A 21,147-nucleotide genomic window follows, 5' to 3' on the forward strand; every position below is an offset into this window, starting at 1 on the left:
CTGTTAGGATCCATCTGACATGGTTGAGTGGGAAACCCATCCCATGAGATTTCCAGTTCCCTCAAAGGGAGATCTAAAACCAAAAGTCAGTGTTCCAGTTCAATCAATCTATTGAAACTAAAACCACACTGATTCTAGATTGATTATAATATGCATGGTAAGAGGATTTTTAAAAAAATGGTGCAGCCTTTAACTCCCGTCAATATTTGAGAATCTCTACTTTAAAAGATTTTTTGCCCTTTATTCCAGGACAAGGTGCAGATGGTTTATTTAGTACAGTATATATTTATCCATTATCCATCTTTTGTACTGTATATAACCTTGATCAAATTGCTTGACAGACCACTGTTTAAACGAGCATCTGAGACAGATTGAAAGCTGAGACTAACCCCAGTATCCCTTAGAAAAGTAGCCCTGCAATTTTAGAGGATTTGTGATGGAAAATACCATCTATATCTATAGAAGCAACTGTGGGACTTAAATGAAGACCAAAGCTTATTTTTTAATTTTTTCAAAATGGTCCTATTATGTAATTGTTATCTCTAATTTTTTTTCATCTTTTGGATGTTTCTTCTCTATGCTTTTTAAAAGAGCATCTGAGACAATCAGAGAATCCCAACTGAAGGCTGAGACTAACCCCAGTATCCTTTAGAAAAGTAGTCCTGAGGGGTGGCTAGGTGGCACAGTGGATTAGGCACCAGCTCTGGAGTCAGGAGTACCTGGGTTCAAATCCAGTCTCAGACACTTAATAATTTACCTAGCTGTGTGGCCTTGGGCAAGCCACTTAACCCCATTGCCTTGCAAAAACCTAAAAAAAAAAGTAGTCCTGGAATTTAGAGGATTTGTGATAGAAAATACCATCTATATCCATAGGTGGAATTTAAATGAATTCCAAAGCTCATTTTCAATTTTTAAAAAATTGTCTTATGCAATTTTTTTATCTCTTAAAATTTTTGTCTTTTGGATTTGTTTCTTCTGTATGCTTATCATGGATGCAAATGTCAAGCCTTTATCAGATTGCCTTCTGTTAGGGGTAGGGGAGGGAGGGAGAAAAACTGTAAAACTCAAAACTCCGCAAAAAAAAACAACAAACATGGATAGAAACTACCACTGTATGTAATTGGAAAACTGCTATTTATACAAAAGGAAAGAAAGAATTAGTGGTCCTGGCTAAGGAGAAAAAGTACGTTTGATTAAAATAAACTTTTTTTCTTTATGCGTCTGTCAATGGTAGATCTAAAAAATTTGTATACAATTTTTTTTTTAGGTTTTTGCAAGGCAAATGGGGTCAAGTGGTTTGCCCAAAGCCACACAGCTAGGTCATTATGAAGTGTCTGAGACCGGATTTGAACCCAGGTTCTCCTGACTCCAGGGCCGGTGCTTCATCCACCGCGCCACCTAGCCGCCCCAAAAAATCTGTATACAATTGAAGCAGGGTTTTATATAATGCCTTTAATGAACTTGGTCGAGGAAGGGCCTCGAAAAATTTAGAAAAACATGTCATCCCCTTTATGCACGGGGCGGGGAGGGGGGAAGGCTGCGGGAGGGGGGGCGGCTGTCCGTTCTCGGGGCTGGGGCGGCGCGGCTCAGGCCGGCAGGAAGGCCCTGGACTCCTTGATCTTGCGCTGGAGCCCAGTGCAGGCCAGCGTGAGGCCGGCGTGGCGGTGCTTGAGCGCCTCCAGCCGCCGGCTCAGCAGCTCCATCTGGTCCACCTTCTGCTCCAGGTCGCGCAGCAGCACCTCCTTGCCCAGCAGCCCGCACTTCTGGTGCAGCCTCACGTTGTCCGCGCGCAGGCTGTCCCGCGCCATCTTCGTCTTGGTCAGCGCGTCCCTGCGCTGGGCCACCTGCGCGTCCAGGTCCAGGAGCCGGGCCCGGAGGCCCAGGTTCTCCAGCTCCACGAACTGCAGCTTCTCCTTCACGTGGCTGATGATCTGCACGTGGCTGGTCACCTTGTGGTGCAGCTTCAGCAGCTCCTCGTTGCGCTCCTCCACCTTCTCGTTGAAGGTCTGGTTCTCGATCTTGAGCTGCTCGAAGTCGATGAGGTGCAGGCCCTCCGTGAGCTCCTCCTGCGCTCGCATGCGCTCCTCCAGGAGCGCCAGGCACTGCTTCAGCTGCACGTTCTCCAGCCGCACGGCGCTCATCTCCCGCTCCTTGCGGTCCTCCACGCCCTGGAGGTGCTCCACCTGGCGCAGCGCCGCCGGCTTGCCGCCCGCCAGGCAGCTGCCCATGGCCTGCAGCATCACCTGCCGCTTGAGCGCCTGCAGGGCCCTCCACTCGGCCTCGGCGCGGTCCAGCTTCTCCTGGCAGTGCTTGCGCAGCTGCTCCAGCTCCCGCTGGTACCACTCCACGTCCTCGCCGTGCTGCTTCTTCAGCTCCTCCAGCGAGGCCAGGTAGCGCTGGTACGTCTGCTCCTTCTCGGGGGTGTCCTCCACCGAGGTCTTGGACGCCTCCACGCTGGCCTCGTTGCTCTTCTTCTTGCGCAGGGCGTGCGAGATCTTGTGCTGCAGGTGCAGGTTGTACTGGTGCAGGCGGTTGCGCTCCGACATCAGGCCGCGGTACTGCTCCACCAGCTCGCTGCGCAGCTGCTGCTCCTGCAGCCGCAGCTCCTCCTCGTCGGGGGCCTTCTCCCGGGCCTCCTCCTCCTCCGGCCCCCCGGCGGCCTGCTCCTCCCCGGCCTCCTCCTCCTCCTCCTCCTCCTCGTCGCTCTCTCGCTCCTCTGCCGAGGCCCAGTCACCTCCGCTCTCCTCCTCCTCCTCCTCCTCCTCCTCCTCGGCCTTCTCCTCGGGCTCCTCCTCGGCCTTCTCCTCGGGCTCCTCCTCGGCCTCCCCCATCCCTTCCTCGGCCTCGCCCGCCTCCTCCTGGGCCTCCTCCTCTTGGGCCTCCTCCTCCTGGGCCTGCTCCTCCTGGGCCTCCTCCTCCTGGGCTTCGCCCTCCTCCTCCTCGGGCTGCTCGGCCTCCTCGGCCTCCTCGGCCTCCTCGGACTCCGCGCTGTCGGACTCCGTGTCTGCGTCCTCCGCCGGCGTTTCCTCCGTCGCTTCCTCCGGGCCTCCGCCCTCGCTGACTCCGGGCGCCTCTTCGGCCGCTTGGTCGGGAGCTTCCGAAGGAGTGCGGGCCCCCTCGGGGGCCTCCTCGACCACCTCCATCCCTTCTCCCCCGGCCGCCGTCTCCCACGCAGAAGAGGATGCCCGGCACGGGCCGCTTCTCTTCCGTTTGGTTTCCCGGGGCGACCGGAGGCGCCGACGGCCGCGAAGCCGATTGGCTCTCCGCCGCCGCCGCCCGCCAATGGGAGGCCAAGAAGGAGCGGAAGCGTCAGGGAGGGCCGGTCGAGCGGGGGAGGGGGGGGCGGGGCGCGACTAAAGAGTGGGAGCCGCCGGCACGACGCAGGCGCGAGAAAGAAAAAAAAAAAAGTCGGGACCGCGGTGGGGCGAGGAGGGGGAGGAGGGAGAAGGGAATGCGCAGACGCGGACGCCGGCTCGGTCTTTGCTCCACCGGGCCCGGGGGCGGCGGGAGGTCGTTAAAGGGTTCCACGCGTGCGCCGGCCGCCGATCGGTGCCCGGCGCCTGCGCGATGCGGAGGAGGGAAGACGGCGGCCTGCCGGGGTCGGATGGCGCCTGCGTACTGAAGCGAGCCGTTCGGCTGGCCGGCTCCGGCGGCTCCTGGGCCTTGGCGGCGGCAGCAGCGGTGGCGGCTCCGGCGGCCGCGGCGGGCGGCGGCGGCGGCGGCGGCGGCGGCGGTTGCTCCTCCTACCCGCCCTCGTCCGCCGGGGGCGGCGGCGGCGGCGGCGGCGGCGGCGGGTCCGTGGCGGGCGAGCGGGGGAAGATGGCGGAGCTGGGGAAGAAGTACTGTGTGTACTGCCTGGCCGAGGTGAGCCCGCTGCGCTTCCGCTGCACCGAGTGCCAGGACATCGAGCTCTGCCCCGAGTGCTTCTCGGCCGGCGCCGAGATCGGCCACCACCGGCGCTGGCACGGCTACCAGCTGGTGGACGGCGGCCGCTTCACGCTGTGGGGGCCCGAGGCCGAGGGCGGCTGGACCAGCCGGGAGGAGCAGCTGCTGCTGGATGCCATCGAGCAGTTCGGCTTCGGCAACTGGGTGAGTGGGGCCCCGTCACCCCTCCCGCAGCGGGCCCCGCGCACCTGCCGCACCCCCGGAGCCTCCGGGTGCCCCCGAGCCCCCAGCGCCGCGGCACCTGCCCCTCCCGGTGCCTCCCCCTCCGGTGCTCCCCTTCTCGGCGCTTTGCACGCCCCTCTTCTGCTCCTGGCCTCTTCCCCTCAGCTGCACTTCATCGTCCCCATCTGTATCTCTTCCCCCTCCCTGGATTTTCTCATCTATCTCCCTCCCAAGTCCCCCCTAGCCCTCCTCATCCCTCCTTCCTCCGGGAAACTCTCCCCCTCCTCAGGACCCTTTCATCCCCTTTTCCACTGTCTCTCCCTTTCCAGCACTCCTTCCTCCTCCGGCACCCATCTCCTCACCTCCCTCCTCCCCCGGCACCCATCTCCTCACCTCCTTCCTCCCCAGCACCCATCTCCTCACCTCCTTCCTCCTCCAGCACCCATCTCCTCACCTCCCTCCTCCCCCGGCACCCATCTCCTCACCTCCTTCCTCCCCCGGCACCCATCTCCTCACCTCGCACCCATCTCCTCACCTCCCTCCTCCTCCAGCACCCATCTCACCTCCTTCCTCCCCCGGCACCCATCTCACCTCCTTCCTCCCCCGGCACCCATCTCCTCACCTCCTTCCTCCCCCGGCACCCATCTCCTCACCTCCTTCCTCCCCCGGCACCCATCTCCTCACCTCCTTCCTCCCCCGGCACCCATCTCCTCACTTCCCTCCTCCCCCGGCACCCATCTCCTCACCTCCCTCCTCCCCCGGCACCCATCTCCTCACCTCCCTCCTCCCCCGGCACCCATCTCCTCACCTCCCTCCTCCCCCGGCACCCATCTCCTCACCTCCCTCCTCCCCCGGCACCCATCTCCTCACCTCCCTCCTCCCCCGGCACCCATCTCCTCACCTCCCTCCTCCCCCGGCACCCATCTCCTCACCTCCCTCCTCCCCCGGCACCCATCTCCTCACCTCCCTCCTCCCCCGGCACCCATCTCCTCACCTCCCTCCTCCCCCGGCACCCATCTCCTCACCTCCCTCCTCCCCCGGCACCCATCTCCTCACCTTCCTCCTCCGGTACCCATCTCCTCACCTCCCTCCTCCCCCGGCACCCATCTCCTCACCTTCCTCCTCCGGTACCCATCTCCTCACCTCCTTCCTCCCCCGGCACCCATCTTCTCACCTCCCCAGATCCCTTTCTCCTTCTTAGGACCTATTTCCCCTACTTCTACCTCCTTTTCAGCTTCTTGCCCTCCCTCATTCCTAGCTTGAGTCAGTAGGACCCCAGAGGACATCTAGTCCACTTGTACCTGAGGGACAGCTCCTCATTTTACCCAACAGTTTTAACTTGGGGGGGGGGGGGTGTTCCATTATATTTAATAAAAGTCTTCCTCTTCATCTTACACCTTATTGCCCCTAACTTTTCTCTTTTCCTCTTTTATGCCACAATCTTTCATAAGCTTAAAGATACATATCATTGTGTCTTCTAGAATTTTTTTCCTTGTTGGTTATTTTTTGTTTGTTTTTAGTTTTTTGCAAGGCAATGGGGGTTCAGTGGCTTGCCTAAGGCCACACAGCTAGGTAATGATTAAGTGTCTGAGGTCGGATTTGAACTCAGGTACTCCTGACTCCAGGGTCGGTGCTCTATCCACTGCACCACCTAGCCTCCCCCTTTCCTTGTTGTTAAAAGGGAATTTAGAACTCATTTTCTCTAGATGAACCCACCTCCTCTAGAAGAGAAATGAGGTGCTTATTAATGCCACACAGATCAAACCCATTCCAAAGTCCAGTGCTTTTTCAGTCCTACCATATTCTTACTATCTTTCTGAGAGGCAGAAGGGACCGAACACTATCAGAGGGCACAAGGGGAGCTTAGTTGACTAGGAAAAATATTCGTTTTGCCTTGTTAAGCCCCATCTTCTGCACTCCCACAGTAGGCAACAGTGTTTAGCCAGAGAATATAACAGCATATATACCTCAAGTAAAATTCTCTCTTTCTTGTTTAATGAAGCAAACCATGTTCATAGGAATTGGAGGATTTTATTTATTTGTTTATTTATGGTTTGTTTTTTTTTTTTTTTTGCAAGGCAAATGGGGTTAAGTGGCTTGCCCAAGGCCACACAGCTAGGTAATTAAGTGTCAGAGGCCGGATTTGAACTCAGGTACTCCTGACTACAGGGCCAGTGCTCTATCCACTGCACCACCTAGCTGCCCTGGAATTGGAGGATTTTAGAAGAGAAAAAGGGCTTTGGAGTTCATCTAGTTTAAACTCACCCCTGACAAAGCTGCTTCTTTATATCTTCCCTGGACAAAGTCGTAATAGTTTCTTCTTATTTAACACCTACAGTGATCAAGAAGAGATAACTTGAGCTAGTCAACAGAAAATTTGAACAGAGAGACACTCATAAAATTCATTGTTAGTCCTCTGCATTTCAAAATACTGATATCTTTTCTCTTTATCTTCAGAACATCAATTTCCATGGAGTGTGTCCTGTGACAGAAGCAAGTGTAGCATCCATTTTCAATTATACATTGCAGTTGAGAAATGCTTTAACTCAGTTGAGCAAATATTTATTAACTGCTTAGCTTTGTGCCAGGTACTAGCAATAAAAAGGTGAAAAAAATGACAAATTCAAAGAATCTTCTAATACAGTTGTGTATTCCTTGACTTATGAAATTATTGACTCAAGAATGGTCCTTCAGCTCCTAAAAAATAATTTGTCAGGAAAGAATATGCAAAAATCATCCTTTTATATTTATCAGAAAATTATAATTTAGGGATACTTGAGAAAATCTTGGTTTAATAACAAGTGTCATTCTTTTCAGTTTACATACAAGTAGGCCCTTAATTGGTAAGGCCTCCTCCAAAAGACCTACTTATGATTCTCAGCAGAATTCCCTCAGCAAGATGAAGGGTTGTGCCAGTTTGTTATTTCTGCTTCTGTAAGTATGAATGATTCAAATCTGAAGTGTAGCTCCCTGTGCAAATTCTTTTAGTCATAATGTTGGCCAGGTTTTGGTCATGGGTGGGAGCACATAAGGGATTAAGTTCAGAAACAAGTGTGCCCCATTTGGGATCACTTGCTGCTGAAATCATGTCACAGGTTCATAGGAACATTGTTATAAAAGTTGTTAGGATCAAAGCATCCCTGATTATCAGTGACTGTCTGATTTGTATCTAAGGCACAATCTGTTGAATGATATCCTAGTGGATTTGTGGTAGGCTGCAAATGGATTTTGATTATATACTCTATTATTAACATTTTTTGGAAACATTGCTAGGTCAGTCAACATGACAGAGGGTGTGGCAGATTTTAGTTAGGCTCTTTTGGACTGTTTATTTGGCCTTCTGCCTATAGGAATCATTTTGCCCTTTGTCATTCATGTTTGTCGCCTCTCAAGTTGCATCTATTCAGAAGTTCCTTTTATAATTAACATGTAAGTTAAAACCTTTTTGATACTTGTGGCATTCTCCAAAGTTCTTTTTGATTCAGATTGGGTTACTTCACACAAAGGATAGTAGCCCACACAATCATTCAACATTACTAAGCACCTACTGTGTTCCCAGATCTGTACTAGGCTTTGATCATATGAAGACAGAATAAAAGGAGTCCTTGTCCCAAAGGAGCATGTTTTATAATTGATGCCAAACTCCATTCTAGCCTCGCATTAGATTCAAACAAGAAAAACCCCAACACTTAGTTTCATCACATGCTGCCTACTACTTTTTCTAGTAGTCAGAAGTGAAATAGCATAATACTGGCAGTTGTAGACAAGGTGCAGACCATATTTTACAGAATCATTAAGTGTAATTTAACAAAAATTTGGGTTTTTTTTTTATTGTGGTTAAAATCCCGTGTGCAAGTGTTTGGGAAAAGAACAGAGGTGAATAACTTTTCAAGTTTATGATACTGCTTGGAAAAGAGGACAATATAGATATGATACAAAGTAGATTGTGATAAAGAAATGGTCTAAATGAAGTGTTTTGAGAAAAATATAAAGAGTAATAGCTCTTGGGGACAGGTAAGTTATTGGATGGTATCGCCCAACTTTGCCTTGAAGAAAGGGAGGAAGTTCAGTTAAGATGGGAAATTCCAGACCTGTTTCATAAATAGGCTTGGAAAGGCATGATTTAAGAAAAGTACCAGTGAGCCATTCAAATGGAGATGGAATAATGTGATGTTGGAAGTAGATTGTAGTGAACCTTGAATGTTTTAAGATTCTGACTTTATATGGTAGTTTGTGCAGAATCATTCAAGGAGATATGCAGAGTGCTATATTAGAAGATGATTTTGATAGTGTAATATGTGAATTGGAGGAAGAATTGACAGGAGGCTCACCAGCCTGGATGAATAGAAGGTTGAGCTAGCATAGATCAGAGAATGTTAGACTTAAGGGAAGAAACCCCCCAAAACCTCTGAGGTCATCTCTGACCCTTTTGTTTTATATATGGACATTAAGATCGAGAATGGTGCTAAGTGACAGTTTTATGATTCAATTCCACGTTCTCTGATTCTAAAATCAGTGCACTTTCCCATCATGGCATGGTTCTATTTAGCAACACTCATATTGATATCCTGGAAGGTTAGTATGTGAATGTTTGAAGTGAAGAGGAGGCAGCTAGAAGTCAAGGGTGGCCTCTCCCTTTGGGACTGGAGGCTACTCAGGAATAGTTATTTTCTCTCTCATCAGTGCCTGTAAGACACTAGTAACCAAAGACAGTAATATTCTTCCCTTTCTGTTCAAAACATATTGCAATGTTTTCAAACATTACTAGACTGACTTTTCTCCACCTCCCATCTCAAGTGAAAACTTATCCTTTGTTTTAGATTTTTGTTGTAATCTCTAATCTGCTCTCAATTTTCTTCCCTGTTAGTTTCTAATATTTTTCCTTAATGTGTCTTGTTTCTTTTCTTCACTCAGGTTGAGCTTCGCTTTTTTTTTTCCTGGTCAGTTATCATTTCTCCTGTCAAATGCACCCTGAGCCCACATTCTCATGAAGATTTCATCTTTAGTTTTTAGCTACATACCAAATCCTTTTACAGAAAGAAAAAAATGAATTTTCACTTCTTGAATTTTGAATTCCCTCTCTTAGTTTGACTTTATATGCTAGATTTCACAAACAATTTGGATCATAAACCCTATAGAATCATTTCATCTTTCTTGACTTTGCGTAGTACATATCACTTAGAGGAAAGAAATGGAATAAAGATCTCTAAACCAGAATATCATTATTATATATTTAGGAGAGCAGAACTGTACAAATCCTAAGCTAGAGATGTTAGTAACTTAAGGCTAAAGGTTATTCAAATATTAAGATAATTTCTCATAGAATAGGAAAAAAATAAACACTCTAGCTTATCATTTTGTATAAGATTGTTTTGAAAATGGTTGATCCGTACAGTTAAGTTACATAAAATCCGTGGTAGTTTGTAGGATACTTAGGGAGAAATGTAGAAGTCTTGATTTTGCTTGGTAACCTAGACAGATACACATGTACATGCACATAGGGTCAGGAAATACTCTGGCCTGTGAAACATATTGAAGAAAAATATCATTATTGATACAGTGCTCTATATTTTTAGACTCAAGTCTAACAGAAACTGGGGCAGAGTGAATAGAGTGAGTTCCAGTCCTGGATTCAGGAGGACATAAAATAAAATAAAAAAATTAAAAACTCACTAGTTGGTTGACTCTGGGCAAGTCATTTAACCCTGTTTGGGTACAGTTTCCTCATTGCTGAAATGAACTAGAGGAAACTATTCTAATATTTTTGCTAAGAATTCTCTCCTCAGAAAAAGGGGAGTCATGAAGAGTTAGGCCCTATTAAAATGACTACATAACAAGCACCAGAAACAATTTGATCTAATATCCAAGCTTTTTCCTAGCAAAAACAGACACAATCAGAATTAGAATTTCATATAAAATTTATAGGAATTTTTTTTTTTTTTTTACCATAGAGGATATACTTTAATGGACTCATACCAGCAGCCCTTACTTTGTCAGCAGCTTTGTGTATTTGTGTATTTTGCCTTCCACATTTTTCTTGGCTTGCTTGCATAGTTTCAAAATCTTTTTTTTCTTTCTATAATGGATCTTGGCTTTTTCCTTCCTCTTTTTTTTCCCAACATAGCAGGCACTACCTGATACTTCCAGTCAACCTCATGGGTCAGCAAACTTTTTAGTTGGCTTCAGTCTGATGACTTGGAGAGAGCAGGACAGCCATGTATTTCCACTTGTGAAATGGTGGGGGAATGCCATTAAACACCTTAAGACATTCCAAGACTTCCTGACCTCACTTGTTTTTGTGGGGAAGCCTTGCTCTTAACAGTCCTCCAGAAAATGGGACTTGGGGCTCTGAAATGATAAGGGCCCTCTTGAAGGGTTTGTGTTCATTCAGTTTTGGAGGAAGGCCAGGTATTTCAGCTTGTTCCTGTAGCAGTTTCCTGAGATGTTGATTCCTTCTCATCCACCAATGACCTCCTTCCGCCCCTGGAATATTTGTTTGGCCAGGATGGCTACCACATGGCCCAGGAAATGTCCTGCCCATCAATCACTAGGACCTGATGACTCTGCCTGGGAAAAGCTATAGGATTCTTAAAGCAGGAGAAAGATCAGTATGTAAAAATATACTTCCAAAATTTTTAATCCTACTCCATTGTAGACTACTGCCTTGTTCCTAGAATTAAACAACAAGACCTCTTTCTTTCCATGGACTAACTCTGATGACATTGAGGTTTCTGTCCCTGCTTTGGTGAAGGCTAGGTCCTACTATCAGTCACTTTGGATTGTTTGGGGAGTCACTGGTGTGAACCAGACCGCAGTTTATCTATCTTAAGGTATTATTGACTTTTTAAAGGATGATGGAACAGACTTTGGAGAAAAATACCATTTTTTAATATTTTTAATATTTCTAGAAACCAAATAGGTGGTAATAGCAGATTCTCTTTTTAAAAAAACCATTCTGGGGGGGGGGGCTAGGTGGCGCAGTAGATAAAGCACTGGCCCTGGAGTCAGGAGTACCTGGGTTCAAATCTGGTCTCAGACACTTAATAATTACCTAGTTGTGTGGCCTTGGGCAAGCCACTTAACCCCATTTGCCTTGCAAAAACCTAAATAAATAAATAAATAAATAAAAAGTAAAAACCATTCTTATCCTGGAAAGAGGATATATGTATCATAGAATGGGTATGTAGAATTCACAAAGAAAGCCTTTGGTTTTTCGGTACAAGTTATACAGTGTGAAGTTGAGAATGGAGATTGCTCTTAGGACTGCTTAGGAAACCAAACCCACTCATACTTCTCTAGGTCTGTAACCTGTCTTTATCATTTAGAAACCAAGGTTAAGATAAGAATTGTGCAAAGCTAGTAGATCTCTTATCTATTTCAGTGATGGCATATGTTTTAGGGGAGATAGCAGCCACTTTTAGATTTCATTTTGCTCTTGATTTAATGGACCAATGTCCAGTTATCCTTATTATTTCTCAATCTTATAATCATGTTGATGATACGCTTGTATCTAGGTGACAAGTGTCATACCTATGCCATGGTGGTATTCTTGCTTGTCAAAAGATAAAAGCAATCAGACTTATGGTCAATCAACTAAAATACAGATCTTTTTTAGTTCCAGTTAAACAATTCAATAATAATTCTATGACCCATATATCCTCCTTCCAGGTTAATTGACTTAGTTGATACAGCAGGATAGGATTCTAAGGTCTTGAGTATTTTTTTGCTACTGTGACTTATTTCTTCCAACCATATATCAATTGGAAATTATTGACCTATGAAATTCCAGCAAAGTGTCAAAGTAGAGAATGAGGAACAAAGAACCTGCCTATATTGTCTTCCATCTAAGCTCATATAATGGCAGAATGATGCCTCTGTGTAGCTGTATAGTTGCTGGCTATTAACTACTCTGATCTGTGATGTGGGGGAATGTAGGTCTTGAGAGTGAAGTCAGTTAAAACAATCATCATTGTTCAATTCCTGTTTCTTTTAGCATAATACTAACAATTTCAGAAACATTTTTACTTCAGGAAGGTTGTACCCTCTGATGTTTAAAGAAAAGCATAAATTGTTGGCTTTTAAAGAGATTTGCTTGTATGTAGCCACTTTATCATAATTAGAAAACAAATGGTTGCAACTACTGATAGTTGTAGCTTTCTTTATCCCTTAAAACACTTCAGTACTTAAAAAGATACATGAGTTTGTGAATATGGGATCTCCATCATTAAGTTAATCATATTACAAGCTTTCCATGTATTCATTAATGACAGTGAATTGATGACAGAGAATCCAGAGTTGGAAGAAACCTTAAAGAGGTCTGCTTCTCCCACCATTAAAGAAATCCCATTAATAGATTGCCTTTCTTTTATTCTTGTGCTCTCAAAAAAACACTCAAAACATTCTATTCAAGTTAAATTTTAATGATCGGTAGCCTAATAAAATGATGTAGAGCATACTGCTCTTAAGGGTAACCTATATACAGTTAAAACAACACAAAAACAAACCAGCTTTTTGTTTGGAAATGTTTGGGTTAATAAAAAATATACACACAGTAATATTAGAAATTCAAGAAAAATTCTTTTCTAAGGAAATGGTGTAAGTCAGATAAGAAGTTTTGTAGTGTGGTCCTTGGGTGACAGCAGATACAGCTTGGGTGGATCATGACCTTTAGAAACTCAGGGTGGTCTTTATCCTCTTTAGAACCAACTTCTCTTTCTGCTTACAGCCTGAGTTTTGTCTCATTATCTTGAGTCATCTTTATATGGTAGCATTGTGGTAATGTTATGGAGCCCTCTCTTTTGAACTTCCATGCATTGACCCTGTGCATTGTGATTGTTGGGGTGCTTTTTTTTTCTCCCTGGTTCTTGTTTATGTTCCAGACTATATTGAGAGTCATATGATAGATGAAAGTGTTAACCATTTACTCATATAAGTAATCCCTTACAATTCTTAGTTCAGTTTTAATCAACTTCAGTGATAGAATTGATATATTAAAAAATTTGGAAATTAGAATAGCTGAGTGCCAGAGCGAGCTTTACTATTAATTTTCTGTGATACTGGGATTTAAGGCTGTTTGTTGAGTCTCTTTCCAACTCACTTTTTTTTTAGTTTTTTTGCAAGGCAGATGGGGTTAAGTGACTTGCCCAGGGCCACACAGCTAGGTAAATTATTATGTGTTTGAAGCCAAATTTGAACTCAGGTACTCCTGACTCCTGGGCCAGTGCTCTATCCACTGCACCACCTAGCCACTCCTCCAACTCACCTTTTACGGCTTATTTCCCTTCAGATACTACTATCATGTCCAAAAAAATCTAGTGTTTTCTCAATTTAAAACATTCTGTCTCTTGTATTTGTACATTTTTTTTTTTGCATTGGTTGTCTTTTTATGTCTGTGATGCATATTCATTCTATACTTCATCTCTTAGAATTCCTAGTTTCAATCAAGCTTTAGCATTTGTGTTCCCTTAGGTAGCCTTACCCTGTTCTCTCTTAGTTGTTGTTCTTTCTCATCACGTTTGTCTGTTTGCATGTTGAATTCCTTCCAGTTGAATGTTGCTTGATATGATTACTTTTTGTTGTTTTTGAGTCTTCAGTGGGGCTTATCTAAGTTAGATGGACTGCCATAGCATTTTGCTCATGCTGGAAACTTTATGAATGTTTCTCAGAGTAGATTGAACAGTCATTGCACTTTGAAAATTTTCTGTTTACTTATTTGTCATGAGAGGGGGGGCATTGAACTTCAGACCATAGAAAATTTGAACTGGAAAGAACCTAGAATACAGATTGTCAAAGTTAGAAGGGATCATAGAACATAGGTTGAAGAAGCATAGATATTTGTACCTGAGATTCCATCTAGTGTGATATCAGTTTACACACATGATAATGGATATCTGAGAGGTGAAGTGAATTGCTTGAGGTCACACAGAATATAGAAGCTCAAAAAGATCAAAGAACACAGTGTCATTTGGTAGGGACCTAAGAACATAGCATATAGAATGTCAGAGCTGAAATGAACCTTAAATATCTTTTCATTTAATTCTCTCCTTTTATTGCTGAGGAAACAGAGAACCAGAGAAGAGGAATGACTTGCCCTAAGAGTTTGCATATATAGGTTACGTTAATTGACTCAGAATTCCTGATTCCGTTAGGGTATCATATCACACTAATGAGAACCAAGCTTACTATATAAGCCTTCCTTAGATAGTAGTGGCTATGGGGGGGCAGAGCAGGGCAGGCCCAGCACCTAAATGTATATGCTGATGTCCTTCTCCAAAGTTCAGTCATAATTATTGTCTGGTTTTATGATTAATTTTCCCCCCCTTGGTTTACTTCTTTGGTGATAAGTCTTTAGTTTACTTTTATTCTTGGGGTAACTGAATTCCAGGCCCTTATTGGACACATAGTTTGTATCCTGCTTCTCTTTTCCATGGAAAATTAAATGTATGATTCTTGAGTAGAACCTTATGAATGTAGGTTGCATGACTTAAGAAAGATGTTTGGAAAAGTATAAATTTTCACCCCTAGAAATCTGAAGCTATTTTTAGCCAAATTTTATTAAAGAAATAATTTTGTTATTCATTTTTTCTTTTGTTTAAAGATACTAAAAAAGTAAGAATAAATCTTGTCTTAGTATAAATTTATTAAAATGAAAATATTGTTGTAACTAAGATATTCCAAAAGCACTATCTGTATTTGGGTAGAAAGTGTGACAACAATATGAATTGAGACATATACTTTCTGAAAATAAAAATTAACTATTTTTTAATACCTTTTGCATTTATATCATGTTTGTTACCATAAATTTTCCTCTCTATTTCCATGCCTGGCAGATTATCCTTTGTAACAAAGTCTTAAAAACAAAAAGGGGAAAAAAAATCAGTTTAGTAGAAGTAGTCAGCACATTGACCTTGTAATTTATTAAGAGCCTGCTTTGTATCTCGTGACATGTGAAGGTGACAAAGATTATATTCAAGAGGCAGGTAATGGAGGCAGGGTAGCTAGAATTCAAGAGACCAATATTTTAGGCCTGATTTTTGCCATTTATTGGTTCTATGACAAAGGGCTCTTTCTCTGGGACTCATTTTTTATCTTTATAAAATAAGGAGATCAGACTAAATGATTTCTAAGGCCCCTTTCATCTTCAACATTCTTTTCATTTTGTGACTAAGGCCTTGATTTCTAAATTCTGAAACTATATTTGGAACTGTAGAGAATCTACAGTGAATATCTTTTGGGGAAAAGCAGTGATGATGACGATGATGATGATAGGGTATTCCTTGTAAATGTTTATAAAATGTTAAATAAAATTTGAGCAAAATCCAGGTCTAAAGAAGTTGATGGTGAGTTTAATTTTTGGTATTATGTTTACAGGAAGACATGGCTGCTCATGTTGGGGCTTCTCGGACACCTCAAGAAGTGATGGAACACTATGTAAGCATGTACATCCATGGCAACCTTGGAAAAGCCTGTATCCCTGACACCATTCCTAATAGGGTGACAGATCATACATGCCCCAGTGGAGGACCATTGTCTCCCAGTTTGACGACACCTCTGCCTCCTTTAGATATAACTGTTGCTGAGCAGCAGCAGTTAGGGTACATGCCACTTCGGGATGACTATGAGATTGAATATGACCAAGATGCCGAGACTTTGATTAGTGGGCTTTCAGTAAACTATGATGATGATGATGTAGAAATAGAACTCAAGAGAGCCCACGTGGACATGTATGTGAGAAAACTTAAGGAGAGACAGAGACGAAAGAATATTGCCAGAGACTATAACTTAGTGCCTGCCTTTCTAGGGAAAGATAAAAAAGATAAAGAAAAGTCAATGAAACGTAAAATTACAAAAGACGAGAAGGAGATACGGGTAAAACTGAGGCCTTTGTACCAGTTTATGTCCTGCAAAGAATTTGATGACTTCTTTGAAAACATTCACAAAGAAAAAATGCTCCGAACAAAAATTCGAGAACTACAGCGATATCGCCGAAATGGAATTACCAAAATGGAAGAGTCGGCAGAATATGAAGCTGCCAGGCACAAAAGGGAGAAAAGGAAAGAAAACAAGAACATAGCCAACTCTAAAAGAGGAAAGGAAGATGGAAAAGATGGGGAGTTTGCAGCAATTGAAAACCTCCCTGGCTTTGAGCTCTTGTCTGACAGGGAGAAGGTGCTTTGCAGTTCTTTAAATCTGAGCCCAGCTCGTTATCTGACTGTGAAAACAATTATCATAAAAGACCACCTCCAGAAACGACAAGGCATTCCTTCTAAAAGTCGCCTCCCTAGTTATTTGGACAAAGTTCTCAAGAAAAGGATTTTAAATTTTCTCACAGAAAGTGGCTGGATATCTAGGGATGCTTCCTGAATGGGAAGCGCTTGGAAAACTGAAATGATATCCAAAAGCTTGTGAGCCAAATTGACTAGGGTTGAAGGAAAGAGGGAGAGGAAGTGGTTAGTTTTTTTTCCAATGTTTTCCTATTTAACATGATTTGAGGATTTCCTTTTTAAAGTGCAAACTCTCTTCATGGTTCTCTGAAAGAAGCAATACTAGCAATCTTCTAGTGGATCATGAGGGAAAATAGATTTTTACTTCTTAGGTAGTCTTAAAAGAAATGATTATATTGCCCTTAAGGATTTAGTCAGGAATCTGATAATTTAGCATATTATGAGATTGGATGATTTCCTGGGTTCTCTTGATATCTTTGCCCTTGGGAAAGTAAGAGAAACTATGGTTAAAAATATTTTTTTTTTTCCTGTTGGCCCTGAATGCTTTAGTTCTATGGGCAAGGACTGTTTTCAGGATGTGCTCTTGTGTTGCTCCTTCCATTTTGGTTTCTGATGTGCAGACAGTGCTGCCAGCCATCTGAAGTCCTTGTTCCATGTCAGCACTGGCACAAAGCACTTTAAAAAGGAGCAGTTTGGTACACGTTCACTGCCAGCATCCTGAACTATGGGGTATTAAATAGGAAGTAGACTGCCTAATATGTGAGTGGCCCAGGGATGGCAAGGTAATAGAGCAACCAGGATGGCAAAGCACACTGGTGCCTTGGAGACTGAGAAGAAGTGGATAGAAGGAATGTAGTCATTGACAGATCGCAGCAAACAGTGAGGTATTTGTAGTTTATCCTTTGTCCCGTAACTAACTTTTAGGAGGTATCTTTTCTTCATTTTGACTAAGATATACTGATCACGACTGATTCAGAGAAGCAAGAATTACTCTAGTACGAAATGATGCCTTCAGCCTCCTCCATTGCTATGGCCCCCATTAGTACATTTGAGGATACCCCTGAATAGGAAACCTGAAGTATTAGGTTGTAAAAGGAGTTTGGATTAGACCCCTTCCTTTTTTCTACTAAGCTTTTAAATTACCCTGTACAAGACCATCTTAATACTATTTTTCTCTAAAACATTTAACTGTTTCCTTGCATCTAACTTGGAAGTGATATGAATTAAGGATAAGACTACCCCTATAACATTCCAATGCTTTTGACTCTTTTATTGCTCAGATACATAGTTCATTGAAAAATATGATCGATTCAACTTGACCAAAAGTATTACACTGTAATGTCACTTTGTTAAGATTTTATGGGCTATAAACTCTACAACTTTTATTTATTAAAAGTCAGAAAATTTTGATTCAGCATGTTTACCAAGAAGATTCACAAAAGATTTAGCAGAGAAGTTAAAGTGGGATTACTTTTTTTTTTACAAACTCTAGAAACAGGGTGTAGTGTAATAGACTCATAAGAAACCTCATGGGAGCACCCACACCATTTAGTGTCTCATACTTTATTCTTTGGTCAAAGTTAAAAAGTCTTCCCTCTCCAACTACCCATTTGCTAAGTTTGGCTTATGGACTTGACGTTGGAATACTATCCAGGACCCATGTTTTAAATCGTGGGAGTAAGTTTTCACTACATCATACTTGAATGAAACCTCTCCCCTCTTCATCTCCAATTCCATACTCTCCCTCCTCCCTTGTCCCCCCCCCCCCCCCAATACATATTGACTTGTAGAAGGAATAGAAGTGAGATTGTTTATGTACTGGTGTATTATTGGCTTGGGGTTTCAAGAGCAGATTTATTTGAAAGAAAAAAATCCTCGGCATTTCTAAGGAAAGATGAATTATTTAATTAAGGTGCTTTATCTTTTCCTTGTCATGTATATTGCTTCCCTCTCCCTTTATTCCCCTCCTGAAAAGAGTAAATTTTCAATATTAAATAAAACATTTTCAAAATGTTATTTATGATTTTAGTTGTGAGGTACATTGTATATTGTTGGCAGATAAGCTTTAAATATTATTTAAACTGATGATATCTCTTTTGGCAATATAGATGCTTTCTCTAAGCAATAGTATGTATGTGGGTATGTGAAAGGAACAGCTCTGAGGACCACATCCATCATTTGTCCTGCTGGCCAAATGTCCAAGACTCAAGCTGGTTGCAGTCCACAATTGAGCACTGAGAGAGAGGAGAAGGTGCTAAGTTTTTACTATTGTCTTAGCCATTCTGGTGCCTTTAATTCATCCATCCTGAGTTGTAACTGCATCAGACACTGGCTTACTCATGTGGTTTTAAAGTTAGCCTGATTTTTATATTTAGGATGACTACCAGACTTTGAGGAAGTTTGAGAAGCAATAGGTAACTGTGGGTAACCCAGGCAGGCAGCTGTCAAATGAAAAACTTTCTGCTTCAGGTTTTTTCATCTGTATATATATTTTTGAAAGCATGAAGAATTTATATAGTTTTGACTATTGTTTTAAAACACCATAATGAATGTATAATTAACAGTATGTGAAAGTATTAACACTTATTAGCTAAAAGGGAAGTTCTTTGGATTGGTTGTCTCTTACCCCTTAACCCTCCCCAGCTGGTAGTATCTTATTTATCCTTAACACCGGCTGTTAATTTCAGATCCACTTGAACAATTAAATCAGCTCATGGTAAAAAATGGTAAAAAATTTATTTAACTAGAATCCCACTAAAGCGCTTTCTTCAAAACAGAAATTTATATACACTTTAGTTACATGGATCAATAGTTTTATAGCTAAAGAGTCATGAAATTGGCCCCATTTAGTTGGGGTATTTAGAAGGTACAATTTTTAAAAAATGTTTACCCTTTGGACAGTATCTTTTCTAGGCTTTAAGCTTTTATTTTTTTAAATGACATTCTTTATTAAAAGCATTTTCCCTGGAAACAAGCCAAGATTACTATATCACTGTAAAGGTGCTTGTTCCATATTCCGCTATTATTAGATCTTTGTGAGAACTTGAATGTAAGTTGTAGTCTTTAAGCCCTGATGAAAAAAAAAAATGAAGACAAGTTTTATTTGTGAAATGAGAAAAAGCATTTTTTAAGTTTCCCTTTTTCCTTTTCCCCCAACCCCAGCTTCGGTTTTCATGCATTTTTTGGAGATGCATACCCTGGGTCATGCCCGTAGAAGGTACACTCAAATAATGCATAACTGCTCCAATCAAGAGAGATAACAGTCCCAAATAGCATTTTGTTTAAATTTGAGACAATAGTGCCAAACTGAAACTTTTTCAGTCCTTCGGTCAAGTGTTTCCGTTACTAGAAAACTCTCCTAGATTAGGCTAGGTATCTTCCCTAGATACAGGCCAGAACTTCAGCCAGTGAAAGAACTGCTTCTCATTGAGCCAGTCGGCAGTATTCCAAGATGGCCTATGAAGGTTTCACACAACATATTTGTGATAAGGCTGTTAAGTCATGTTTTAATTAACTTTTCTGAAGTGTGATGTTTTGGCAGTGTCCGTGCTGTACAACTCATCCATGATGCAATTATGCAAAATCCAAATAATTGTTGATGTGAATAGAAAAACAGTTGAAAAGGTCATTGTTTAATTTTTTCAGTGTAAATATGTATATAATTAAAATGATTTGTTTTCATATTTGTAGCATGTGTATGATTAAAATGTTATATATTTTGTTTTATATATTAAAATGTTATATATATAATTCTGGTTATATATTTATATGCCTAATATGCTTTTTCATCAAAGATGATAAATATATAACCAGAATTACCTTAGTGATGGGGGTGGGGGAGGGTGAAATGGGAGGTAAATTATTAGTAAATATGAATAGAAATAGTTGGGAAGCCTTGCTGTTATAATTAGCCTTGTGTCCTTGGGTATGTCAGTTCACTTTTCTAGGCTTTAGTTTCTTCATCTTGTATCTATTGTCTCATCGGGCCCTGAATCCCTTGATTCTTTATTACAGGCAAAATGTTCCTGATCCATGTACTTGGAGAGTTTGGAAAGGACTTCATAGCGCTCCACCCCACTTTCCCAGCAAGTCTTCCTTTGACCTCAATAAGCCCCTTTTGAACAGATCTTTTTCCTTAGAGTCTTTAAGTCTACCTCTGTGGTTGCTCCAAATGCTTCTATAAATTCTCCATGGGGTCCTAGTCAATACTGGGGGGGGGGGGTCTTAAGATAATTTGGTCCAGTACAGTTCATCAAGTCTCTAAGCCACCTCTTGTGTGCAAGGCATTGTTGGTAAAATATTAATCGCATATTAGGTGATAACCCTACAAATAATCATTTTTCTGTGGGCAGAACCTGTAATTTTTTGGAAACACCACTTCAAGTACTCATTAGTGAGGATGCTTGCTTAACCTCATTAAATAAGTTTTTATGAGGATTTGTTGAGTCCTTTCCCTCTTGGCAAGTCTTCATGACTCCATTTGAGCGTTTCTTGGTAGAGAGTGATTGTTTCTTTATCTGTTTACAGATGAGGCACTGAGGCAAGCAAGGTTAAGTGACTCCCAGGGTCACCTAGCTGGTGTCTTTGGTCAGTTACATACTTGGGGAGATATCTCTTCCTGATTTCAGGCCTCCTACTTCTCTGAGCAGGAGTCGCTGTTTCTGAATGCTAAAGCATATTCACTCCATTACCTCTTTTACTATTATTAACTCGTATTTCTCTTATTTTGTCCAACTATTCTTGACCCATGAGATCAGCTACCATTTGGAAGCTGCTCATACTCTCCTTTAAACTAATCTGGTGGCTGGGATAAGTG

General features: G+C 42.8%; 2 protein-coding genes and 1 pseudogene across 2 annotated transcripts; 1 reads left to right on the forward strand and 2 right to left on the reverse strand.

Moving 5' to 3' along the window:
• Nucleotides 1-1,432: 1,432 nt before the first annotated feature.
• Nucleotides 1,433-3,223, reverse strand: CFAP184 (cilia and flagella associated protein 184). Its single transcript, XM_074229831.1, has one exon. The coding sequence runs from the start codon at nt 3,141-3,143 to the stop codon at nt 1,587-1,589; it is 1,557 nt and encodes a 518-aa protein (XP_074085932.1). The 5' UTR covers nt 3,144-3,223; the 3' UTR covers nt 1,433-1,586.
• Nucleotides 3,224-3,784: 561 nt separating this feature from the next.
• TADA2B (transcriptional adaptor 2B) lies at nt 3,785-20,012 on the forward strand. The gene is made up of 2 exons (XM_074229832.1): nt 3,785-4,089; nt 15,478-20,012. The coding sequence occupies exons 1-2, from the start codon at nt 3,820-3,822 to the stop codon at nt 16,468-16,470; spliced, it is 1,263 nt and encodes a 420-aa protein (XP_074085933.1). The 5' UTR covers nt 3,785-3,819; the 3' UTR covers nt 16,471-20,012.
• LOC141518113 (large ribosomal subunit protein uL13 pseudogene) lies at nt 10,078-10,494 on the reverse strand (annotated as a pseudogene).
• Nucleotides 20,013-21,147: the final 1,135 nt, after the last annotated feature.

This window comes from Macrotis lagotis, chromosome 3 (assembly GCF_037893015.1).
Source record: "Macrotis lagotis isolate mMagLag1 chromosome 3, bilby.v1.9.chrom.fasta, whole genome shotgun sequence".
Taxonomy (NCBI): Eukaryota; Metazoa; Chordata; class Mammalia; order Peramelemorphia; family Peramelidae; genus Macrotis; species Macrotis lagotis.